The 26,098-nt window shown below is 47.5% G+C and overlaps 1 protein-coding gene across 1 annotated transcript in view; it reads right to left on the reverse strand.

Annotated features, from left to right (window-relative positions):
• SAMD11 (sterile alpha motif domain containing 11) overlaps positions 1 to 26,098 on the reverse strand; it is a 79,638-nt gene that overhangs the window by 35,818 nt on the left and 17,722 nt on the right. Inside the window, exons 3-4 of the mRNA XM_088536100.1 lie at positions 13,346 to 13,524; positions 7,592 to 7,642 (exon numbers count right to left, since the gene is read on the reverse strand). Coding sequence (XP_088392226.1) covers positions 7,592 to 7,642; positions 13,346 to 13,524 — 230 coding nt within the window. The remainder of the gene's footprint in view (positions 1 to 7,591; positions 7,643 to 13,345; positions 13,525 to 26,098) is intronic.

The following is a 26,098-nucleotide window of genomic DNA, read 5'->3' on the forward strand; positions in this document are numbered from 1 at the left end:
TGTTTACTCAGTGCTTTTTTCAAACCCAAACAAAGCTAAATAACCAACTCCCAAAACAACCCATGCGCACCCGGCCCAGACCATGGTTAAAACACACATCCTCTTCCTCCCTATCATGCACAGATACATTTGGGGCTGCTTAAAAGGCCCTAGGAAGGCAGATGTGGCATGGCTACAGTGTCCAAGCAAAATGCCACCCGTACCACTTGCTTTTGTGCAATGTAATGTCCAGTCTCTGCGGGCCTCTTAATGACAAATCCATCGATTTTAAGCCCCAGAAGGGACCATAATATCTACCTCACCTGACCTCCTGCATGAAACACGACGGGAAACCTCACCCCATGACACATGCAGTGAGTGGTGGCAGCCTGGAGTGACAAAATTGTGACTGGAGACTCTGCCCACCAGAATCCCTCCAGCTCCAGGACCCAGATCACATTTAATCCAGGAGCAAAGCATCATCTAGGGGCAAAATATTCTGCGTTCTCAAGAGACGACGAATCTCGCAGCCTCTTCCTTACTACTGTTTGGTCTTTCCCAGCTGGAAAAACAGCATTTTGCAAGACGGACCCAACCTCGGTGCAGGATTAGCCACGTTCCGGGCGAGCGGAGCTGACAGGCGTCTCCGCACGAGGAATTCCGCCAAACAACTTTCCCCCGGGCAGCTCTCGGCTTGCCCTGGAACGGCCTTGGAGCGCCGGGGGCCCTTGAGCAGCCGGGCAAGGTCGGCGCCTCCGCCCGGCTCTAAATCCCGGCGCCCTGAGTCAGCGGGAAGGGGATGCGGCTCCGGGAAAGCTCCCGGCTCAGCCCGCTTAGGGCCCGGCACAAGCCCCCAGCGACAGCTCCCCGATCAGCCACCCTGCCTCCCGGGCGAGCGGAGCGGGATAAGACCCAAAGCCGGGCGCCGCGGGATTCGGGTCAAGGATTTGGAGGCGGTGATGAGGTGGCTCACGGCGAGGCGGAGGCGCGGGGATGGCTCCAACATCACCAACAGCCCGCGCCGCTTTTCCATTCCGTAAGCGCCAGGAGTTGGATGTGAGCGCGCGTGTCCCGAGGAGCAGGGGCTACCTCATGATTTGGGATGCACCTCCTTGGCTTCCTGAGTGCAGCTCCAGCGTCTCCCTTTGCCACAGCCGGCACCCTCCTGTTTGGAAACATCAGTGTGTTCAACAGCACTTGCACGTGTTGAAATCGGGGGCAAACCAGCCCTGGGTGAGACATGAATCCAGCTGTGGGGCTGCTCAACCTAATGAAAACCCTTTTCCTCCACTGTCTCCAGGTTTAGCCCCATCCCATGGGAGCGCTGCACTCCAGGCACAGAACAGGCATGTCTTCCAGCAGGAAAAGCTCAGGACACGGCTTCTTCTTATTCCTCATCCCCTTGGTTATATCCTTATTGCTCGGTCTTTCCATTTCCTTGTAGCACTTCATCATCGTTAAAAGACTCCCAGTCACTCCCTGTCCTTCTGGGACGTCAATCTTGATCGACCTCAACAGTGATTTATCACCTCCTGGACTCCACCTGCCTCCCAGGTACCTCCACCTATTGCTGAGATGTCACCCATCAGGCAGAAGCAGAAAGGAAAGAGGAAAGGAAGGGTGAACAAGTACGACAAGAGAGTCAAGACGCCTGATGACCCCAACCCTTGGCAACTGAGCCCTAATTCTCTCTGCAGACTTGTCTTCGGAAGATCATCCTGCATTGTCCGGAGCAAAACGCTTGCAAAATTTCATTAACGCTCATGACAGTCCATAAAAATGATCGGTAGAGCTGGCAAACTCCAAAATGAGTTGGAAATAAGTTTAAAGATGTTTTTATTGTAATCCTGCTACACCGTTCAGCTTTCCGCAAGCCCATAAATAAAAATAAGATGGAACAGCACCTCACTGATGCTGGAGATGAGAAAGAAGCAGCACGGGGATGAAGGACCTTATTCTGATGAGCAGTTTTGACATGTGCCCATCTGTTAAGGAGCCACAAAAGCAGTTAGCAAGGGTAATGTCCATACCAGGTATTTCACCCTCTAGTTGGCCCTCCTGTCTTCACTAACGTGGACAGGGCACCTGAGTTTGGAGAACTATCACAAAACGCACCTTAAATCTCGCTTTTTTTGCACATTTGGAGCCCCAAAGCATTCAGATAAGGACACAAAGTGGCTTCTGAGAGAGGGAATGGGGCACAGGGCCTAACAGGGACAGAGAAGGCCTGAATACACTTAACAATTCCCCCCAAAAAGAGGAAAAACCTTAAGCACAGTCCCTTTTCCTCCATAACCAGCAGGATACACTAGCCCTCCAGAGGAGACACCTCATCCCAACTTGTCCAAAATGCAGGAATTACAAGGCATGGTGCAAGCACTGTGCAAGACCAGAGGACTGTCCTCCAGACTGACATTTTCCTTAGCGCAAACATGCACCCAAATACACACAGCAGCCCTGAGAATAAATCTTTGCCTTCCACCTCCTCCCCACACCCCTGTTGGGCAGCCACCCCGCACGGACTCGGCGTTCAGAAGGACTTTCCTTAACGGTCCATCTTCATCAGCTCCGCCGCCGCGCGCGGCCATACATCATCCCTGTGCACATCCATCAAGCCCACGCTATCGATCCCTCCCTGACCACAGTCTGCAGCTCGGCTTGACCACGAGAGGAAAAAAAAATTAAAAAATCACTAAGAACCGGGAAGGCAACCGCAGCAAAGGGAACAGCGGGAAGGTGTCCGCCTGTCACCAGGACCTCTGTCACCGTCACGATGAACAGCCGGCATCGATAACCCTCTCCCCAAAGCCTGTGTGCACATAAAAGTGCAGGGAACTGCCAACAGATTTCCCCGCCTGCAGCACCAGGCAGCCTGGAGGTCCTCGTTTTGTCCCTGAGGGTTTCTTTTTGGCAGGTCTGACTTACACCAAATATCAAAGGGCTTCTCCTGCTGACGTGGAGAGCATTGCCTGGAGTTTTGGACTTGTCGGGATGCTACGTTCCAAAGTTACGGAGTAAGCGGCAAGCAGAAATGTTTTGCTTGCCCAATACGAGGAATGCGTTACTGACACGCAGCTCACGTGCCTGATGGATGTAAGATCTCTTTAAATAACCCAAATTCTATTCATTCGCTCAATTCATTAGGCAGCCTGGTTTGAACTGATGAAATATTAAAATAGTACGTGGATAAGTAATTTTAAATGGGTAATAAGGTGCAAGTTTAGACAGTGAACACTGAGGGCTGATGGCCTACAGGAATCACTCACATATCCAATGCATTAAGGACAGGCTTAAATTGGAATCCTTCACAGGAAGGTGGGAAGACAGAAGTCAGAAAACTTCCTATTCTAGAGAAATGCCCCTGAGGTTTGGAGCCAGCACCCCATTTAAAAGCAGAACAGTATGACTTGCTTTAGCATCTCTATATGGCACCCAAATGTAACAAGCATGCTCTCCAAAAACTTTAACCAAGAATATACCAAGGTCTCAAGATGCCTTCACAGGCTCAGTTTATTCAGAATTCTTTGCCCATTAAATATGTTCAATAGACACCCCCACCCATGGCATGCTATACATTAAAGACAACATATGGGGATAAATGTGAAGAGCATTACCTGTGCATGCCCTCCACCCTTGTAGGCATCTAAAAGACTCACCTGCCTTATTATATTCTTCAAGCTTTAAAATGAAAGCTCATAGCAGTTTGTTAGGGAACTATTTGCCTTTATAGTGAGAAAGCAAAAAATACTGCTAAAATCCAATGAAATAACACTCTCTAATACTCTTTACCAAGCAAGTGGATAGTAATTCTCTCCTCCCCATTTTTTTTTTCCATTCTTCCCTAAAACTATGTTCATCCCAGAAGCTGCAGAAACACCCAATCTTTGGCAAAGACAGAAGCCAAAGTCCTCAGGTCAGTCTGCACTACATGATCCCCTGAAAATCCCAGACCTAATCCTCCCATTCACACAGGTAAAGTCAAGCCTGACTTTGCCTCCTGCTAATAGAGGTTGTCTTAGACTTTTACACCACATACAAAAAGGACCCATCCACTCTATCGCACAGAAACAGCAGCCTGTTGAGGTCTGAAGTCCTCATGGCAGCTGATGGAACCTCAGGCTCATACTAAAACATTTAGCAGCTCCTTCCATTTCATCTCAAACTCTGCATTCCCAGATCTCTGCCTGGACACTTTGGGGATCAAAGCACTATTTTTCTCCATAACTGGAGGCTTAACTCCATGGCTGAACCTTCCCAAACCCTCTTCTCTCTGACCCAAAATGTTCTTGTTAATGTCTACCAGCTATGTCATTTTGGTGTGGATTTAGACTATTTTTCTTTTTCCAGTTAAACAAAAGAGCAGCTCTACTTACCTGCCGAGCAACTATTGTCTAGAACCACGCAGGTATGTCGCTGTTTGCTGAACAAACTGCATTCACCCATCTGGAAAGTGTTTTCCTTCCAACGCACGGTTTCCACACAGCCATGCCTTGACTGCCAACAACCGAGGCATTAGCCAGGAGGTTCCTTGTTTTTATTGGCTTTGCCTTCAGGAAGCACGTCCCGGTTCAGAGTTTTAATTTTAACAGTTACAAAGGTGAGGGCTCGCTGTACGATCCGCCAAAATGAGGATTAAATCATTTCCGCAGGCAGCTTGAGTCCCAAAGCCGCAGCAGAATTAATTGAGAAGGGCCAAACTCAGCTCTGTGTTACATAAATGGCCTTCCCACACCAACCAGAGGCGAAGTTAACACGCTCACTACTAATACAATTCACCAGGAATTTTATTAGCTGGCTATAGCTGTGGAGGCAGCTTCACAGCTGCTAAAAGCTTCTTGCAGCCTCCCGGTCCCTACTTGGGGGTCTCCTACATTAAAAGGCAGTAGCTTACTAGTAAAAATAGCTAAACAAATAAGCCAGCAGCCCGAAGGCTGCCCCACAGCAGTCCCTGAAGGGCACGGCAGCATCTGCTCCCGCGGCTGATAACGTTACCTGCGTCCCGCAGCGCTGCCTTCTGCTGAGTCAGGACCAGCCTCAGCTCCTTCAAAACCATCTGCTTTTCATTCCTCCTCTCCCGCTTTCTTTCCCCCACCCTTCGTACCTTCCAAAGGAATGGGCTAAATCAGTGGTTTTCCATTCTTTTTTTCTTCTCCTGCCCCCTTTACCATGTATTTTTCATCTGTTTCCTCCACGTGGCCCAGTTTAAGTGCTGCTGTTTAAACTCAGTCTTGGCTCTGAGGGTTTATGCCAGAGTTAAATAAATGGAGAAAGGGCCATAAAGTTTGTTATAGTCAGACTTAAACACACATATAACACATGCCCAGGGATACACAAGCTCCTAGCCAAATATCTGTCTGCTTAAAACACATCCTAACATGGTTCAAGCCCATCCAGAAAGGCTGCTTAAACCCCACGATAATCTTTGTTTAAAGAACAGTTGTTAAATGCCACTTATTTGCTCTAGGCAAATGGTGCCTTTGCTTTCCTCCCATGACTCTGTGCAGTCTTCATGTGACACATCCATGGAAAAAATATTATCCCCAGGGCCAAGGGGACATTATCCCACTGAAAACATCCCAAGAATCTCCTCTGGGTGGAATATTCAATTCTCTGCACAGTATTAACATGCACAGCCCCTTACCTAACTTCTCACTCATTCTGCAGCTCCCTCAAGACATCCCTCAGAACGTCAGGAAAAAAAAAAAAAAAAAGGAGATGAAAATGATTTTCCCACCGAAAACTCCTCTTTATTCCATAACCTATTTTCATGATAGCTCCAGCCTCAGAAAAGCACAACTGCCTACGGTGCTGAGCGTCTGTGACTCACACTGAAAGCAGAGAACAACCATCTTCTGGTGGAGACCAGGCCTTAACCACGTGCTTACTGCTTCCAAACTTCTTGAGAGGCTTTTCTTAACACAAAAGGGGAAGTGCATCATTTGCTGAACTATTTCAACAAATTCCAGCAAGTTCTTCCAGGTGACAATATGCCCATACCAAGGGATTCTCCCTTTTAAAAGCAATTTTAAAGGAAGCATATCTGCAAACTTTAAAACTCAAACTTAGGCACCGCGTTGACTTGAAAAGCTTATGAGGAAAGGGAGCAAAGCACCTGCAGGTAGGAGGAGAGATCTTAATCTCCCCTTTCAGGACAATTCCTCAACCTTGACTTTTGGTTCTTTGCACACAGGGCGACTTGTACCCAATTAAATGTCTTTTAACCTGGTGCAATGCAGGCAGCGACACCGAGGCGGTTCCACTCCACGGAATCCAGGTATCCCCGACACCTTGGAAAGCAAAACCAAAGCCAACCTGCACAACTCCCACCTGCTAAACGGGGCAGGGGACCGAGAACGAAGGTCAGTTACACCTTTATCCCATCCCACGATATATTTTAGATATGGCAGATATTTTACAGAGTCGTGAAGGGAATTTAGGCCACGTAACCTCTTTTTTCTGTGCTGACACGTAAACACACAGATGACTTTCTTTGCAATATAATATGGCATGGGGATAGTATGGGCAACTTCAGACTTGCTTAAAGCAAAAATCACGGATTTCATTCTAAAATTCCAGCTGTGTTTTCCCAGAAGCAAGTAATATCAACGGTATTTTTGAAGGATTGGAAGTTACAACTACTAGCAACACGCATGGAGAAAATGCACTATTAAACATCGTGCTCAAGATATCAATTGACCACTTCAGAGATCACAAGGAATATTCCTTGCTCGTAACTGCCCTTCTTCATTTTGCAACTTCCCACCTTCTGCAGATATCTGTTACTGCAGGAAAGCAGACTTGAAAACCAATATATGAGATTAGTTTGTCAGTCTTTCCAGTCCCACAGTTCAGGCCCCTATATATCTATGTATATATTTATACAGATAGATATGTCTTGTAAAATACCGATCACTTCTTAAATTATATTTTATCCCAAACCAGCTCGTAAATTCTTTTGCTCTGCACTTGTGGCTCTAGAAGTTCACCCCATTTGTATTACACATTGCGAAACACAGGGTCCTATCAACTGCAGTACTTCATACTTCAGCAGGACAACTACATGCACAAGGTCTCACACAACCAGGGCGTCTCAGTATTAATATAATACTTAATAGAAGTATTTGTTATGCAGTGGCTCTTGTTATTTGCAGACACAGGCCCACATTTAAGGCAGGAGCTGAGCACAACGTTGCAGCTTCCAAGCAACTCGGAGGCATTAATCAGCCTGGCCTTGTCTTATAAAACAATAATCAGTTTTGCAAATGAGATGTAAGCCCCATGCCCGTTATGAAATATATCTGGGCTACCTCAACTTTGCATTCTTGCAAAAAAGGACCAGAGTAAACATGTATCAAAATAATAAGGGTTTTCTTTACAAGTTGGTGCTCTCTTCCACCATAAAAGAGACTTTCCCCCCAACCCCACAGAGAATTTTCTTCAAATAAAAGAGTAAAAGAAAGAATATGGGGAAAGAGGAAAAAGGGAAAGAAAAGAAAATCACAGAACTGACAATTAGAAATGCTCATTTACATCTGTCAGCATCCATATGCCAGCAACATGTATCACAAACTCTTAGCCTACCATACAAAGAGAGGATGCCCCAAAGTGGTACCTGCAAGAGGTCTCTCGGAAGGAGATGTTTAAATCCCAGTGCGTGTGTATCCTGTTAACAAACAAACAGAGAGGTCAGTGGCACGGGCTGAACTCGGCGGCTCCACCACGACCACCCTCCGCGACCCTTGGCTGCAATTCCCACGTCTTTCCTGGACGCGGGACACGCCACGGGGTGCAGGACACGCCACGGGGTGCAGGACATGCCACGGGGTGCAGGACACGCCACGGGGTGCAGGACACGCCACGGGCCCCATGCGGGAGCCCTGCGAGGGAGCCGTGCTCTGCTGGCAGAATTGCAGCTTTCGGCTGCATGCAGATCCCGAGCAGGCATGGGGCACATTGATATTTTATAAATAAAACCCAAACGTGCCTCTTCTGCACTCCTTCCTCCACGCCCGCCCCAGCTGTAAATAAATTATTAGCAATTTCCCACCTCGGAAATTAATTTTCCATGTTCTGCCACTCTGCCTGCTGACAAGCAGGAACAGCAGGTTCTAGATGAACAACAGCCTAAATTAAGATTAAGGATGCAGCCAAGGGGGTTGGGGTTTTTTTGTGTGATTTTTTTTCTTCTTCCTTTTCTACTTTAGTCAAGGAAACAGCACCCAGACCAACCCAAAGGACTATGGAGCATTAACTTCCCCCGCTACCCAGACAAGGTCTCTGTCATCTCCAAACTGCCAAACCAGCCCGTCCGCACGCCCAGGGCCCCCCACATCCCTCCACCTGCTGCCACGTGGGTCCTAAGGGTGACTGTCACCTCCTGCACACGGAGGTTCCCAAAAGCATCAAGCAGAAGCCCCTGCAAATACCACAGCCCACAGAGGCCCCAAGCACTTTTGCATATTTTGTACATCCCTAGAGCATCCCTGTCTCTGCCCTCATCCAGGAACAAGAGCACTTCCAAGTTGAAGTTTGAATTGCAGAAAATCAGGATGGGTAATTAAACACCCATATTTAGATAAATGAATAGGTGAAAATGAAATTAAGCCCTAATTATCTTTTTTTGGGGGGTGCGGGAGGGAGAGGGAGCAGAACCAAGCGCTCGTTCCACGTTTCCACGCCGCTATCGCCAATTAGATTGCTGAGGCTAACGTGCATTTCGCTCTAACGGGTTATTCAGCCAATTGAAATCAAATTACTAATAATTTGCAGGCTATCAGCCACAAAAGCCCATCCCTGGGTTGCAGGAGAGCAGGAGCCAGGTCCTTACAAATTAATAACAGAAAAGGAAGAGGGGGGAAACAAAAAACACAGCCAGGCGAGCGAAGGTCCCACTGCCGTCACTGCCACCTCCTCAGCCATCGCTTGGAGTGTTTGATCCAAAGGGTCCGATGGGTCCCGGAGCAGCAGGAGCAGCCGGTTCCCGGCACAGGGGGGATTAGGGAAGCGCCGGAGCGGGCGCCTGCCAAGGAAGCTGGGTTTGCAATTACTTGTATGTGTGCACGCATCAAAAAGGGATTCCACAGGAAGGGCCGAGGCTGTTCGAGGCAGAGCTGGAACTTGTGCAGGAATGAGAATCCAGCCCAGAAAAGAAAGCGACAGAGTTGGCAAAATAACAGAGAGCAGCTGGGATACTCTTTAATTTTGAAGTTTTTCCCCTTCTTTTCTTTTTCCCCTAGCAGCCCCCTCAACTTTTCCACAGCAGAAGGGCATCCACGGGAGAGGCCAGCAGGGAGCCGGGCAGCCCCCACGTCCCATCCCGAACTTCCGCACGACAAGAACACGGACAGAGCGGGCTGGGATCGGAGCATCCTGGTGATTCTTCAGGCCGTAAGTGCCAGGCGCAGGGAGCTGCACAGGAGCAGCCAGGAGCGTTTCCAGGTCAGGATGGCATTGGCTTTCCTTTCCACACCTCACCTTTCCCTCCAGTCTCACACTTTTCCGGGGCAAGAAGGGATTTCTTATTGTGCACCAGCTCCCATCCTGCAGCATCCCTAAGAATTAAGTAACCATTTCCTCTCCATCCCTCCCTCTGTCTGTGTCTCTCTCTCTCTCTTAAATATACGTCCTCATTAGATCAACGACACGCTTCCTGGCACTCCGGACCAAATCCAGCCTTCACTTCCCGGATGGACTTTTAATATATTTATTGAATAGGATGATTGTTATTAAGGGGTGTATGGTTCAGAGGGAAAAAGAAAAAAAGAGAAGAAGGAGGGAGGAGAGGAGAAGATGAAGGTTTGGAGAGGAGGAAGGGGCTGGCTGTCACCTTGTAATTAATAGAAAATAACCGGTGGAAACTGTGCAAGCAGCAGCAGCAAAGCCTCCCTGCAGCCATTGCTGCCTCCCCCCTGCTCTTGAACCACAGCAATTAGGAGAAGGGCTATTGAATCTAATCTAGGAGCCTGATTCACGGCTGGAAGCTGGAGCCTTTCCTGCTCTGCCATGTGTCCAGCCGCTTTAGTCGCTGTCTGGAGGAGCCTCAGCAGCTTAGCCCAAAATCCCCGGCTTTGGCAGTGGGGAAAAAAGCAGCGTCGGGTGGTTTCCTACACCAAGGGATGGGAGCAACGAGAGCCAGCACCATGTGCCGGGCACGCCGTCAGGACGTCCCTCCTTGGATGACAAGTGACACAGAACACGGGACAGGGGGGCCTGGGTTGGATCTTCCACCCATTAGAGTCAAAATCCTAATCCTGGGCCAGGTGGAAGCCCTTAGCTCACACTGATGCTTCAGGCAGAGGGGATTCCTGTGGTTAAGAGGACCAAAAAATAGAGGACGGACTTAAGAGCAATATAAGACGGTTCAGAAATCTGCTCATCAGTGCACAGACACTCTGTTACGGTGCCTATACTTAACCTCGTATTTCTTTCCAAAATGACTTTGATTTCAGAGCAATATTTGGCAAGCAACCCAGCCCCTTGTGTGCTCTCACTGCACAATCTGCTCCTACTTTTGCTCCTAATCCTTTTTTTCTTCTTTTTATTAAAAATTTCAGAAGCATTTTCACTACGCAGGTCCATTTGCACCCATCCTGCCCATTACTCAGTACAATGGACATGTTTACATGATATTCCACGAGGGTTCCTTCACAGCCTTTATGCTTGGTCAAGTCAGAAACCTTCACCATTTTTAACAGGTGCTTAAGTATTATTGCCTCTTACCAGGCCATGCCATTGAATTTTACTGGGGAGTTAGCCAAAGCCATGTTTCAGTGAGCAGTTCCCAAGCTCTCGTATCCAATCTCAGATGTTTCCCCTCTCCTCTTTGCTCTCAAACCAATAAAAAAGGCCAGCCTTTAAAACAGGAATTAAATTCACGCACCCGCAAGACAATGCTGGGCTAAAATCCAACACTGCACGAGGATCTTGCTGTTTAAGCTGAACCTTATTCTACAGCTGCTCTATGTTTCCTCTGTTTGGAGATTCTAGGGATAATTTAATGGAACTCCTTAAAGGCAGCTTCAACTCACAGGCCTTGGCCCGAGGGAATGAGCCCAAAATTACCATCCCCAAACTACTGCACTTCAACAGAGTCTGCAGTCCCAAACGCCTTCTGCATTGCTTTGTGTCCAATATAAACTAAAATGCTGTATATTCATGTTATTCTTTTTCCTAAATAGGAAAAAAAAAAAAAAAATCATCTCAATGGCCAAACATCCTCACCAGGAACCAGCAAAACTTGAATATAACCACAGCAATTTGGGCAATGCCAATGCTGCATGCGGGCAAGGTTGGTGCAGACTAAGCTTTTCAGGAACCAGAAATCTGATCAGAAGAAAAGGGGTTTTCTGGGCAGCACCATCCCCGTAATCCTCAGAGCTTCTCCCCGAGCGCCTACGGGCTGGGTATCAAGAACAGTATCAAGCTCAGCAGATGCCACGGGTTCTATGAGACAGGGTTTTAAGCCCTTGTCTTCCAGACAGGGGCCAGAACGAAGCTCCTTAGCGCGCGCCACAAAGCGGCCTAGGAGGACTCAGGGCACGCGGAGCGGCGCCCGCCGCTGAGCCCCGGATCCCGGATCCCACGGGCCGCGTTCGCTCCAGTTGCTTTCCACAACGCAGGCGCACGTGGGCAAGCAAGCACAGTTCTAGAAGGACTTGCTTTGAATTAAGGTGGCATTCCATGAAGTTGGGTAGCTTCAGGGGTGGGTGCAGGCTCCCTGGTGCTGCGAGGACATCATGGGGCAGGTCCCAACTCCCTCAGGCCATCTCCAAAGGCAAATGCCCAAAATCACAGGTGAAATCGGTGGCAAAAGCTGGTTTGAGAGACTATCCAAAAAGCTAAGGTTTCAGCTCCTGCTCTAACCCCTAGAGCCTTTTCCTTCGTAGTGCCCAGACCTCCAAGCAGCAATAACCTGGTGCCACAGGTGGGAGGAAACAGTTGATACACGGAAAACTGGGAAAGGGAGAGAAAAGAGGCGGCAAACACCTTCCAAAAACAAGTGCACCTGCCTGCTGTGGTAAATGCCCACGGATGCGCAGAGTGGCCACCCGGGCTACCGGAGAAGAGCGCAAGTTTGCCAAGCCCTGACCTTGTTTCCCTGCTATCGCAGTTTAACCTATTTCCCCCTCGCGGCGGGAGGCAAGAGAAGCTCAGCCCAATCCGCGGCCGCTCGGGGAGGATCCAACAGGTGAATTAACACCACAAAGCAGATGGGGCCGGGCCCCAGCTGTCACGTCTGGGCCCGTCTAGCCTCCGTGAGGCTGCGTCCAGCAGCACTTCATATTTTGGGGGCTCAACATATCCATTAAATACTCGTTATAGTCCCACGCCTAACGAGAAAACCTAGCACTGTAATTTTACAGAGTTGAAAGCGCAATGAAAGAGGGGCAGAAGGACTTAGTCTTCCTACTTCCAAGCTCTTGCTTGCTAAATGTACTGGCATCTGCTTGAAGGCAAGAGGAAAAGAGCTACTATGGAGCAAGAAACACATAAAACATAAGAAAAGTAATTACATCCCTTCAGTTTCCACACCTCTGTTTTTATAGGGCTTGTCTTCAAATCTGAGTGATTTTATGCATCAAAGAAAGATGACAATCAAGGTGAGCTGCCATGATATGCATGAGAGGCTGAGACACAACACCTTTAGGTATTTATTTTCCTGTAGTTATACATCCTATAAACATCATATATCTTCAGAGGGATGCGAAAACACCCTGTTCCACAGGCAAATATTACAGGTGCTGAGACCTTACAACAGGAGCCCAAGTGACAGCTACAGAACGTAGCTCAAGACCCTCCAACCCTGCAGTAGTTCCAGGAAGAATGAGCACAAAGATGTGCTCAAAATATGTAAATGCTGAGGTAACCCCCCAATATTGGAGTGAATTTTCAATGCGGCAGCTCCATGACCACCACTCTTACACTACAGAGGACCTCTTGGGACACCAAATCTGGGTTTACTGATTCTATGAGGCATAGCTATTGTATCTGGCACTTCAAATCAAGAACATTGCTGCGGAAAAGGCCCCCAAACGACTCCTCACCCACCATTAGGCTCAAAGACACAGAAAACTGGACAGAGAGTGAAATTAAATCTGCAGTCTCCAAATCTCGCTAACCTCTGGTGCAAGGTCCATGCACAAGAACCCAGAGGGCTCTACTCAGCCCAAACTGGGGCAAGGAAGCACATGGCAGGACCAAGCAACCTCCTTGTGTCACAATTCAAGATGATGCACGATTATTTTCTGACCCCAGGGGTATCTTTGGGGCAGCCCAGGCACTAGGTGCCCAACGGGGCTGGTCACCTGCTGTCCAGCATTCCCCGTCTTTGCTCCCGCAATGCAAGTGCTTCCCGAGAGGAAAGTACCTTCTTTTCATGATACTGATATGGAGATCCTCCTCCTGCTTCACTTCAGGGTGCAGACCATTGCCCTTGTCGCTCTCCTCGCTGTCATCGCTATGCGAGAAGATAGAGGTCAGCTCCTTCTTGGGGATCCGGGTGGGAGGCAGCGGGATCGTCCTCTTCTCTGCCAGGCGACCCCGGTTCTGGCACAGGGAGGAGGTGGTTGGAGGAGAAGAGGGCAGGGTGGGAAAAGAAGAAAAGAAGAATTTGCTGAGACAACCCCAAAGCAAGAAGCTCCTCTCAAATGCCCGTCCTGAGAGGACAGTGCTGTTGTTCACTGCAGATTTCAAATAAACACATTGATTTAGAAAAAAAAAATATATATATATATATGCTTCCTTTACAAAGGTCTTTCCAGCAGAGCCATATCTGCACCTAGCTCTTATTCAAGTCAAACGTTTCCAGCTTCTGCCCACCTCTTCACTCCTGCTTTGGGTCTCACCCACGCCAAACACCAACTTCTTTCCCCAGAATGTTTATTACCAAGAGTCCCACATAAGCAGAGCAGGAGAGGTGAAGTTCAACACCTGACCCACATCACCTAGAACGCTCTTGACTACAAAGGGAACTGCCTGTAGGAGTGAGGAGCAGCTCAGTCTCCAGCAAACAGTGCAAAGCAGATGGAACTGGAGTCCCTGCAGCTCTTTTGACCCTCCATTCACACGTGGGACGAGCCCTCTGCAACCCACTACTGATGAAATGTAAATAAACACGAGAAAACTCTCGGGGGCAACAGCTCCTTTTCCACCATGGGCGTATTTGTGTACGGAGCCCAACCTCCAGGCTCCTGGATGCAAGGAAAACACGCTGGAGATCACCATCTCTGCACCTTCCGTACTGCCCCGCAACACCTCAGCCTCCAGCGCAGGCTGCACTAGGGTTTTTTAGTTCTTACTGCGCTAGAACAAGTTTCTGGCACTTGGGATGCTTCGTTTGGGGTGTTTAAACTGGGATTGACCAAGATACAGAGTCATAACACAAGCACTTGCAGTGCAATACATACACTATAAACCCAGGAAAAGAGCCCGCTGTGTCACTGCCCCACAGGATTTACAATTTTAGCAAGCACAAGCATGAAACTGGAAAGTGAAGCTCACAGCTTTGGGCACCATTTAACTTGCACAGCTCTACACAGATATGTACACGTGTTTTCTTTAATGGGATGTGTCATAGAAAACAAACATCATCTTAGCAAAGATTGGAATAAAAACGAGGAGTGTTTCAGACAGGTCAAATAAGTGCAGCCTAACGTTCAACTAAACAGTTTCTCCGAAACAGCCGCTCCAACTTTCCAAATAAACCTGGCATTTATTCTGAAAACGCTCTGGGAAAGCCAGGCAGGCTCTGCAGGGGAGAGCCGAGCAATATTAAGTGATAGAAGAACCCATGTTTTTTTAATTAAGCAAATTAAGAACTTTCCACAAAGACAAAATGAAAACTTCTTGTTTACCTCTGTCGATAAATTTCCAGTTGTGGTCATTAAGGGGAGCCCTAATCGTGATAATTAGCTAAATCCATCTGGAAGGCATCACCCCAAGGAGGCACATTAGCTTTCCCATTCTGGTGCATTTCCAAGCCAAGAACACAGCTGCCTGCAAACAACAGACACCCACGGAAAGGAAAGTAATGGGCCAAAGTGGCCTAAAAATGAGAAAACACATGTATACGAGGAGGAAGATCCTCTCTGAGCTGAACGTGTTGTTCAGGAGGTTTCATGCACATGATTCTTGAGATATGGAGAAGAAAGGGCATCCTTGGTATGGCAGCAGCAAGGTGAATGCTTCCAGGACCGAGTATCCCAAGCACAGAACTTTGGGAAGCACCAGGCTTTGTGTTGAGTCCCAACAGCGGCTCAGACGGGAGGGAATAGCCAGGCTGGAATGGGGCTAAGGATGCTCAAAGACCCACCTGCTCCAGAGGAATTCCTACGGCACGGGAGGTCGGCTACATTATGGTTGGATCTTGGGTCAATAATCTCGAGGGTCTTCTCCAACCACCATGATCCCATACACTGATGTTACAGTGACCGCTCTCCCTTCCGTAATGGTGGAGATCAACTCACACGGCCCTTTGCAAAGGGGTTTCTCGCTGTCTACAGCTTGGAGAACACACGATATGAACCCTGCGTCTCCCATCCCAAAATATTTTCCCATGCCAGGTGCATTTCCACCCCTGCCCCCTTTCCTGCTCCATGGCATGGACAGGACATGCACAGGAGGAGGATGTAGGGGAAGAGCAAGGAGAAGGGGGCAGCATTTGCACCGAATTTCCCTCGTACTGAAGAGATGGGGCTTGGTATCAGCACAGCCTCTATCATCCCAAAGCTTTAAACATTCTCCTGAAGTTGTAATTTATCCTAACAATTAAGGGGGAAGGGAGGGAGGGAATGCCGATTTCCGCTGCAAAATAATTGCAATTTGCTTTCTGCCGCAGCTTCGCGGGCTAAAGAGAACGGGGTGGATCAGATAATAAGAATCATTTTATGGCCATTACGGCCTCGTCGAGCAGTTACCAGGGCTCAGCGACTGCCTGGGGACTCATCAGCCCTAACAAGGGCGAGAAGGCAACAAAAAGGGAGGCCCCGTGGCCAGAGACAGCCCAGGGACAGCACGCGGCCTCAGCAACACGGCCCTCCGAATCCTTATTCATTGCACTGATTTAAATCATATTATTTCACTCAGTTCCCTGCAAACAGGTGCCCTTACAAACAACTGCATTCCACCACTAGGAACCACACTATTTTTTTTCCACTAGCTTTTTTCCTTTTTTTTTTTTTTAAATGTTTCTCCCTTCCCAGAAAATTAAAATAGACCAAACCAATCAATTTTGCCCGTTATGTTCATCTATAGGCAGTTCTGAATCAATGCACTTTCTTAATCTGTTTAGGGACATTCAGCAATAGATACACATTACTTTTAAATGAAGCACCAAGGTAGCCAGGAGCCCTGTCCAGCACCTGCAGCAATCAATCCCTGTCTCTCCATTGACTTGGAAGTGCACTAGCCCGAGATGGGAATAAAAACCACCCGTCCGTGAGAAGCACCAAGGAATCATTCCTACGGCTCCAGCTTCCCCTTAAAACCCCAAAGCTTCTCCATGTTAACGCACTTCCACCCTGTTCTCCCAGCAAAAAAATATATAATCTCACCTACATATTAATTATTATGATATATTCAAGAGTAGCTCGTGCATCCAACCTTAATTCAACTGTTGTGCCGAGACACGCCAACAAATCTACAGACAGCATCAGGGATGACCTGTCTCTGTATCCAAGAGCAACCCTTGAATATCAAAGTTATTTCCAGGAAACACATATCCAAATCCAATATGTCATCCAAATACATAACGGCATCCTGTGCTATTCCATGTGGGCTCTTTTCAGAGCATCCTTCCAGGAACACGTTCTCCAGTGGGTTGTGCCTGGAGTGCAGTGTGGGCAACACAGGGGCCCAGTTTTCAGGCCTGGAGGACCAGCTTAATGACAAAAAATCTTGATTGAACTTGAAGGCATCCACGGGCACAGCTGAGCCCCAAACTACTTCCCATTTGCAACTTGCTTGTGGGATCATTTTGTCTAACCCTTACAATCCCAAAAGCAAAAGAGCTGAAAAAAATCAGTAAAAACACATGAAGGAAAACACGATCTCTTTAATCCATGAGACTCACTGCCATAATATAAAATTGGTATTTTAAGCATGGTGTGTCCTGCCCTGGATCTTGTCAGCTTAACCCCCTTTAATGATCCCCCAGTGAACTATCAGTTATTAATGCAAATTTAAGAGCTCATCAGGGACCTCCCAAAATTAAAAAGCAATACACTTGCCAAAATACCCCTGTTCCAGCCAGCCCCACAGACACACTGCGAGCAACCACCGCACACTGGGAAAAGCTACCAGCCTCTCAGGAACAGGGAAGGGAGCAAGGGAGACACTTCTTGCAGTTACAAAAGCTCCAGTAATCAAAGCAGAGCTTAGCTAAGAACTCAGGGGCTTTCACACCCCTTAGATCATCTTTCGAAATAGATGGGTAACGTGTTTTGGGTTGTGATGCCAGCTAAGGAAACTTTCATTTCCCAAACACATCCAGCTGCCCTCGGTCACCAGTTCACCCTCCTAGGGTCTTCCGACCCCAGCACTTGCTTCCTTAAAGACCTGCCTGGGTTGGAGGCCGTTTTTTTGTTAAAAATCACAGGCAGGATATCTCCTTTCCCTGGGAAAAAATGAGATAGGAGGCAACACACGATTTAAAGCTGCAGAAGAGACAAATCTAGAGATGCATCTGCAAGTACAAAACGCAAGAGCGCCGAAAGCTGCGTCGTTCTTGAAAGCAAGGGACCGAGATGGAAGGAAAACACAGCATTTCTTCCAAGAAACAGGGGAAAAAAGAAAAAAAAAATCCGCTCTGTGTGGTTAAGCAAGGTCAATAAAGTTATAAAATGAAATCTTGCTCCCCCCACGCATCCATCCATCCCCCTCGCAGCTCTCCCCTGGAGCCAGGCTCTCCTAGCCAAGAATACCAAAGCCCAAGCTGTTGCATAAGGGCCCTGGGAGAGCTCGCAGATGGATCGGGAAGGAGAGCACAGGGATGGGGGGAGAAGGGAAGGTTTCCTGCCCCGAGAGCTACTGCAGCAAGGTCAAAGCAGCCGAACGCCCCGTGGGGACATGCAGAGCCGTCCAGAAAAGGGAAGATTCCTTGCAGAGAGAGTCCCCAGGGAGCATTTAATTGATCCCAGCAATGGAAAAGTCGCCGCTACGAGAGCTGCAAGGCAAAAACGCTCAATGGAAAAAAGAAGGCAAAAAAAAAAGAACAAAACAGAAAAGAAAACACAAAGCAAAGCTTTTGCCAGTCCACATTAACTGCCAGCCAAGCTCCGGGCATCCGAGCCCATGGGGAATTCACCAAGAAGATGAGCAGGTGCAGTCCCTGCGGACAGGGATTCTTCAGCATCCAAATCCAAACCGGAGAAATGCAAAGAAATGCAAATAGGGTTTGCGCACTGATAAAAATATCAGAGCTGTCTGCAAGATGATTCACGTGCCCATGATTCAACCCTCCTCAAAAATAAATTATATGGGATAAAAAAATAAAAATAAGAAATGCAAAAGCACCATCACGTGCATTTGTTCTGCACACGCAGATCCGGGAAATACACGGAGCAGACAGAGAAGGCTGGGGGAGGTAAAGAGCAGAGGTTTGTGCATTGCCAACGCTGGGAGCTGAAGAATGCTAAATCTATTCCATATGTGAAGGAAATCCTCAGGTCCAGACAGTATTTTCTCTCTTTTTATTGATAATAAAGGTATGGAAAAGGAAAGGGTGAGCAACTGAGAGCTTGGAATCTCCTCCCTTTTTTCCTCCTCTAAGAAGAAAACTAGCAAAATGTCTTTAATAAGGAAAATTACACTGCAATGACACATATATATCTGCTTGTAAGGTCAATGAGAGAGGTGGCATTTCAGCTGTGACTGGTATAAAAACCTAAGAAATGGCCAGTTTCCTTATAAAATAATCCTCCGCTTTCCCCTGGGCCTTCATTAGACCTTCTAGGTCCGTATCCTACAGGGCCAACTGATTCAATAGCAAATCTGGTGCTGCCCCTGCACTGCCCAGCTTAACCATTAAGGCTGCAGTTACAGGCAGACCAGGCTGGGCACCCTCTCACCTGCTCCAGCGTTCACTAATGAACAAATTAATAAACCAACAGCATCTTCCCACTGCATCTGTTTTTCTGCCCTCGTGTCAGCCGTGGTTCAGCTCATAACCTGGGGGCTGCAGGAGTTGGTGTTTGGCTGTGTCCAGCGACACCAGTTTTACAGCGGGAGCTGGAAAATAAAACGGCAGAAACGTTCAAACAAACAAAACCAGCAACAACAAGGGCATGTGAAAACCTTAATTCTACCTCCACCGTGTCCTCAACTCACTGCAGTCATGGGCAAGCCACAACATCTCTCTTTGCCCTCGTTTTCCCTCCTACAAATCCAAGGTGTCACTCACTTTGATAAAGAGCACTGACATTTGCAGGCAGAAGTCATTAAATAATGACAAACACATCCCACCGAGTTGATTCGTCCTCTCATTTCCCCTCTTCCTAGACCACCATTTTCAGGGCAATATTTACACTGTTCGGCAGCCAAAATGACAAATAATCACTGAGCCATCATTCCCAAACATCCAGAGAGTGCCGGGAGTGCGTAACCTGCCCAGCAAGTTAGCAGAAAAGGGACTTCATCCAAAAAAGGCACTTCTCAATTTGGAGAAAATCCTTTCTTTACACCATTGTTTATAATAGCCCAAATTCTGTTTCCTTCCTAAACGTATTTTCATCTGTCATGTGCTCGGTGTGCCTTGCTCATACCAACTTGCTCCAGAGCACCAAGCTGCTTCATTTGAGACTTCGGATAGTGTTGACTTTGGGAGCTTTGGACTTTTGCCACTTCAAAACTCTATAGGGACAAACAAACAAACGCTTTGGAAGAGTTAGGGAAGGGAAACGATGCGCTCACATAAGGCCTGATCCAGGGACAAGAAGCATTTCTGTGTTCTGCAATACCCAATGGAGCAAAAGGATCTCCCAGGACATTTCTGGCAGACTTACAGAGCATCAGAGTTAGTCTCATCTGGTGCAGTTAGAACCAGGGCAGATGCTGAGTCTTCCTACACTCGGAGTGTTGTTCCAGATCCCTGCTGCTGCTTCTTTGGAAACTTCCTTGGAAGAGGCACAGAAAGACTGTCTAGACATCACCTGCTGCCCTAACAACTGCTTATTTCCTCTTAAACACACAAAGTGCTCAGCACAAGCCTGAGCTACCAGCCATGCACCTGCAAGGGTTTTACCAACCCTTGGTTGTTAAAATTTTGTTTAAAGACAGGGCTGCTTCGACCATGAAGATAGAGGCATTTGGGGAAAGACTGTTCAGAGATGACCTATGCAAAAAAAAAAAAAAAAAAAAAAAACTTTTTTTTTTTTTTTTTTTTTGAAGTTCTGCCCAATGGAGACCGCGAAAGAAGAGGAACAAGAACCCACCCTTGCAGAAGGAGAAGTCGGACACACTTCTCTAGGAGCTCAGTCATGTTAATTGCAGGGAAAATCCACATAGTTGTTCTTTGGCAAAGGATCTTTTGGCAGAGCCCGCAGCCTTCCAGGGTGTAAGCCCTGAGTGCTTCACCTGCCTAATAATGGATTTGGGAGGATTTCCAGCAGGATACCCGATACATCGATGATGTTCATGAGGTAGAAAAGAGCTTTGAAATCATCTGTTTCAGCCTTCGCTTCATGCTAGTGGGTGCCACGCTGTGCCAACCTATTCTACCCTCTCCCTTGTCAAGCAAGTTCATCCCTCCTGGCTCCCGGTCCGGGAAGACCGGCATGCACTGGGAGTCTCAAAGAAGCCAGGATCTGTGAAACCCCAATCCGAGGAGAGGGCAGTCTAATCTGTTTCTATCCAGCAATTTAAAGTATTTGCGGTGCAGAGATTGCACTAAAATTGTCCTCTCTAGTCTAAGAGCTTGTAATGGCCCAAGTTAAAGGACTACCATTACTTTATGAGGTCCCATCACCCACAGGACATTTAGACCAAGCCAGGATGCGACTCCAGCAGCTCTCAGGACTCACATTATGAAGCCTTTCAGCACAAGGGCCTTGTGTGTGCAAAGAATCTTGAGATTACTGAATTTGAGGAGCCTGTCTGCTGAAAACAGCAAGATACCCCCAACACACATGGCAAAGAGCTCTCCTCGAGACCAACCAAACCCAGGCTGCTGAACACCTGGAGGGCCCCAGAACGGACGTGCTTTGTGAAATGAGCCTCTCTCGACATCTAAAGCAGCTAAATAATAAGCCAAAATCTCCAAGAAGCTCAAGGTACAAACACTCACTCCGACAGCAAAGCCCTGGGTTGGCAACTGCTCATTGCTGCAGCAAACCTGACGAGGCAAAGATGTCCATGGGGAGATAGGAGCATTCCTCTTCTCACAGAGGATGGGAGAAGCAAGAGGCCAGTATTACTTCATCTACGAGATGGAGAAACACTCGATCCACTGCCTTCTTTTTGCTAAAATAGCATTTCAGGAGAAAAGTCAAGTGTTAGTCAATAGCTATGTGTCAATATTGCATGTTTTCTTGGAGTCAACTAACAGGGCTTTAAAGAGAAGCAGCCCTAGTGCTTCTAGCCTACTTTTTTTGGTGCTCTGCAGAAGGGCTATTGAAACTTCACTGAAAGGGAAATCCCTGTCTTTTTGGACAAGAAAAGGATGTCAAACCAGAAGATTGCACTTGACCACAATTTGGCCGAGTGATCCTAGACAACTACTCACTTGACCTCCCCGTGCTCAGTTCCTTGCTGTAAGAGACCATTAGCATCACCTTCTCTCCCTTGTCCTTTTTTTCTGCTGTGTTGTTTATATTGTAAACTCTTTGGAATGAGAAGGATGTGTTGGGTCACAGGGTGTACAGAAGCCAGGGCTACAGGTGTTACTATGATCGCGTTTTTAGAATTGTTAAATTAGTGCTTTAAAATACATATTTTAAACCATAAGAGAGCTGCACAGAATGGAAGCTGCAGCTCTTCTATTAATAGCGAAATTATTTTCTGAAGGCCTAAAGAAACAGCGGAACAAAACTTGTGAACAGAAGGAAACATTTCCCATTTATTACCTTTGAATGAGTGTCAAAGCCTAAAGGAGAATTTGCCAATAGTGTCAGAGCTTTTTTTTTTTTTTTTTTTTCCCTCTCCTGGAAGAGCCAATTGGGAGTTTCTGGTCTTCAAAGAGAGATACTTGAGGACAGAAAATTAAATAAAATAAAATTTATCTGTCCTTTGGAGCTACCTGTTTTCAAAACCTCTTTGGAAGAGGGCTGAGGGTAGCCTGGTCTCTGCTTTCTGTGTGGTTCCATAGTAAATAATTTCATCACTTGTTTCAGTATAAGGTTGAGAGGAAGGAAGTAGAGATTAGAAGCTGGGCCCTCAGGCAGTTGAAGTCAGTATTAATGGAGTAAAAGTCAACTTACACCAGCTAAGGATCTGGCCAGCTGATGCTATATCCTAAAAAGAGGTAAAACTCAGATATTTTTCCTTTTCTTCCTTCCTTTTCCTGCTTGTGGTAGAAGGGAGAAGGAACCAAGAGGCATCGACACTTTTAGACATTTCCCCTTCCTTTCACACATGTCACTTGAGCTTTTGGGGCAAGAAAAAGACCAAAACCATCTGTTGCTCCCCTAGGAATCAACATTTCCCTCCCAAGTCTCATTACATCAGGCCCAGGAGAACACAGCCTTCTCCACAGAGGCTGAAATAATTCAACAAGAGAAGGTTCAACAGCAGCTCCTACTTCTTTTGCTGCTCTAGAAACACATTCTTAAAGAATTTCTTTGAGATCCTCGAGATTTACACGTGCAGCTTGCAGCCTCCTCAGCCAAAAGGAGGCAGATCCAGGCTTTGTTCAACAGAGACTTAACAGAGTCCGGAGCAGCCCCTATCCCTTTTCACTGGGTGCAATTCATTTCTCGATCACCTATTTTTGACCTATTTCCTTTTTCCCTTTTTTGACAGTCCTCAGTGCCATGAAGTGCAGTTTTTACAGAAATCAAATGCAATACAAAACACTTTCCCCTCCCAAATGCGTATTATCACTTGAACAGAAAACAGAAGAGGCTTTATCAAAACAGCTCAGCGTGCTCTGCAAAGTTCAGTATTATTCATCAGGCAGAGGGAGTCAGATTTGTTGAGACTCAGTGAATCCCAGGACTGGCTCCTCTCTTTAGTTGCATGCATGGAAGAGGTGGAGGAGCTGGATGAAGAGCTGGAAGTTTTTCCTTTAGAAAAACATGGAAGTGCCCCATAATCAGTGACCACTATCAAAACAGAAGCTACCAGAGGCATCAGTGGATGAACAGAAGTAGGAAACCCCAGACAGTCAATCCCACCCCAGCCACACTCACTTCAACACCCCAGACCAGACTGACCCAAGAGATGTTCCCTCTCCATCCGTGTCAGGGAACCGCAGGTGCCATGGTCAGGATGGGGCAGAAACCAGCAGGATGGCAATTTTTCCTCACCTTTCAGGTAAAGTGGCTTCCCAGGAGCTTTCCTCAAGCTGAAACAGCCAAAATGATGAGAGTAGAAAAACAAAAGGGACTTCACGCAGCGAAGCCTTGCATCATATCCAAGCATCCCGCAGAGAGGCTAGGGCCAAAAACCAACCACAACCACCTCTCCAACAGGTCCACCCAGCTCCATCCTTCCTGGCTGGTGGACAGCAGGAACCACAGCCTCTGCTGACACTTACACAAAGACCCTCGAGCAGGGAAGGATGAGGAACAGCTCACCTGGAGGAGCAGCTCAGCCTGATCCCAGCACTAACGAGCAGATGAGAGACACCTGAGGACATTGGCAACACCTGCTGAACACGGAGCAGCCAGGGCTGCCCTTGAATTTTCCTCCAGCTCCTCTTGGAAATGCAAGGCAAACAAGAAAACTCCAAATATTCATGAAAGCATTGCTCCCAAGTTTGCAAAAAAAAAAAAAAAAAAAAAAAGGCTGGCGCTTATGCAGACATCACAGTGTCAAACTAGATGCACTGAAATAAAATGAAGAGGGCACCGGCCGACCACAGAAGCCTGGCAGAGTTTGGGTACTGCACAGTGCTGCTCAGTGCTGCAAAAAGGCTCCTTTTCTGCAAACCAAACACACGGAGCCTCTGCATAAAGCATCTGGTTCTGATAATCGGCAAAGAACCTCATCATTTCCTTGGCTTTTTAGAGCTCACCTGTGTCGACGTGCGCTGGTGACAAAGCTGCGCAGAGCCAGGGTGACCGTCCCCAGACGCAGGTGTCACCGCTCAGAAATGATCAGTTCTGCACTACAGGCTGCGAGCGCCGCTCCATCCCTCCGCCTGACACAGACAACCTATGGAAATCACGGCTCCCATCCCCGCTCCGCGATTCGCCTGCCACACCTGGGGGATTTCCCAGCAAATTATATTACTTTATTTGCTCAATTGGCCTACAAATTGATTTTCCTGTACAAATAATGAACATTTATGGTTATTTTCCCTGCAGACGGCTTTATTTTCCACGTAACAAAGAGTGATTTCCTGTAGCTTTTGAGACCCGCGCGTATGATGTGCGGTTACCGTGACCCCCGCGTGATGGATGGCTGGACCGGAGGCACAGCAGGAGGGTTTGGGACCTTTTCCCTTATGCTCTAATGGCATCGCTGACCTGCCAGAGCAGGCAATTCCATAGGATGTTTACTATGGAAATAAACCCTTTTGTTTTAAAAAGGTCCCCAAACAACCCCTGTTCCTTGCTCATGCAAATGCTGCCTTGCTGCTGTGCAGAGTCTGGACCAAGGCTCTTATAGCAAGAGGTATTTCAATGTTGACGCCTGATGTGGACATACAGATTGCATAAGATATCACCCCTGAACTCAGTTTTGGGGTTGGCCAGACAAGACAGATGAAGAAATCACAAGAAAACATGAACGGAGCCATTTCTGCAAGCAGGGATGGAAGGAAGCAGTGAGTAACAACAGGGATCAAAGACTCTTTTTCTGTTCACCTGCACATTCAGGCATCCAAAGCTTTTAAAATTGCAACCCATGTTCATTAAGACATTGGTGATCATGCTACAGGGACCTCTCCTTAATCTTAATTGCGTTATTGCAGAGAGAGTCAGGGGAAAAAATGGGTTTCCACAAAATGGGACGGGATTGACACGGGCTGCCATGATTTGTGGGCAGGACTCTCAGCACTTGCCTCTCCGGAGAGGCAGACACAGAGCAATAGCTCCCCACCACATTTCATTCCCACTAATGAGAAAATGACTTTTGAGACAGAGCCTCGAGCAAGTTTTGAAGGTCACTCCCGCAGGTGTGGGAATGAATTGGACTAAATCGGGGTCCAAACATAAGTTATTCTACTTGGACCACAATGGAGTATTTGCCTGCGTGGGGGGTTAACAGCCTCAGGGCTGCGGTGGGGGGTGTCTATGTTTAATTTAATACATTTTGATGGCTGAGGCTGCCAGGGACAAAGGCCTCCCAGCCCCGGGAAGAAGGGAACGTAGGGAGGTTTCTTATGGGGACAGTGGAAGAAAAGCCAATTACCCAGAGTAAGTCCGAGCTGCTGGCAATTCCCCAGCCTCCGTCCTCCGGGCGTTGATTTGGCCCATGAAATGTGACTTTAAGACGAAAATAAAAAAAAAATTAACCGAATTTGAACAACTCCTAGACATGCATCCTTGGAGTTTTAGCACGTTGCTGCAGCACGGGGTGGAATTAATGAAAGGCAAGAGAAGGGGTGAGTATGAAGCACGAGGGACACCAAATCCCTGCTGAGCTGCTTTTCCCTGGGGAAATCGCTCCCTCCCTGCTGGCTCTGACATGTCCTCAGTCCCCTAAAACACTAAAGGCACCAGCAAGAGGTGGCCGAGTCACCGAGAGGTGACAAAGTCAAGGGAGACCAAGGGAGAGGAAGGTGGTCAACCTGCTCCGTGTGCACAGGTAGACGATCCAAGACTGGAACAGAAAAATCCTGACCCCAAATCTGGTGCTTCCAGCATTGTATGATTTATGCAGCACCTCTACACACACAGACACACACATATATATAGGTATACACAGACACACATACACAGAGGTGGGAAATATGGGCAAAAAATACAATGGTTTTCCAATGAGTATTGAATGGAAGTAGGGAGCGGAGGGAGGTTGTATGTTA

This window comes from Tinamus guttatus, unplaced genomic scaffold, assembly GCF_059628265.1.
Source record: "Tinamus guttatus ecotype Peru unplaced genomic scaffold, ASM5962826v1 Tinamus_guttatus_pri_ptg000652l, whole genome shotgun sequence".
In the NCBI taxonomy this organism is placed as follows: Eukaryota; Metazoa; Chordata; class Aves; order Tinamiformes; family Tinamidae; genus Tinamus; species Tinamus guttatus.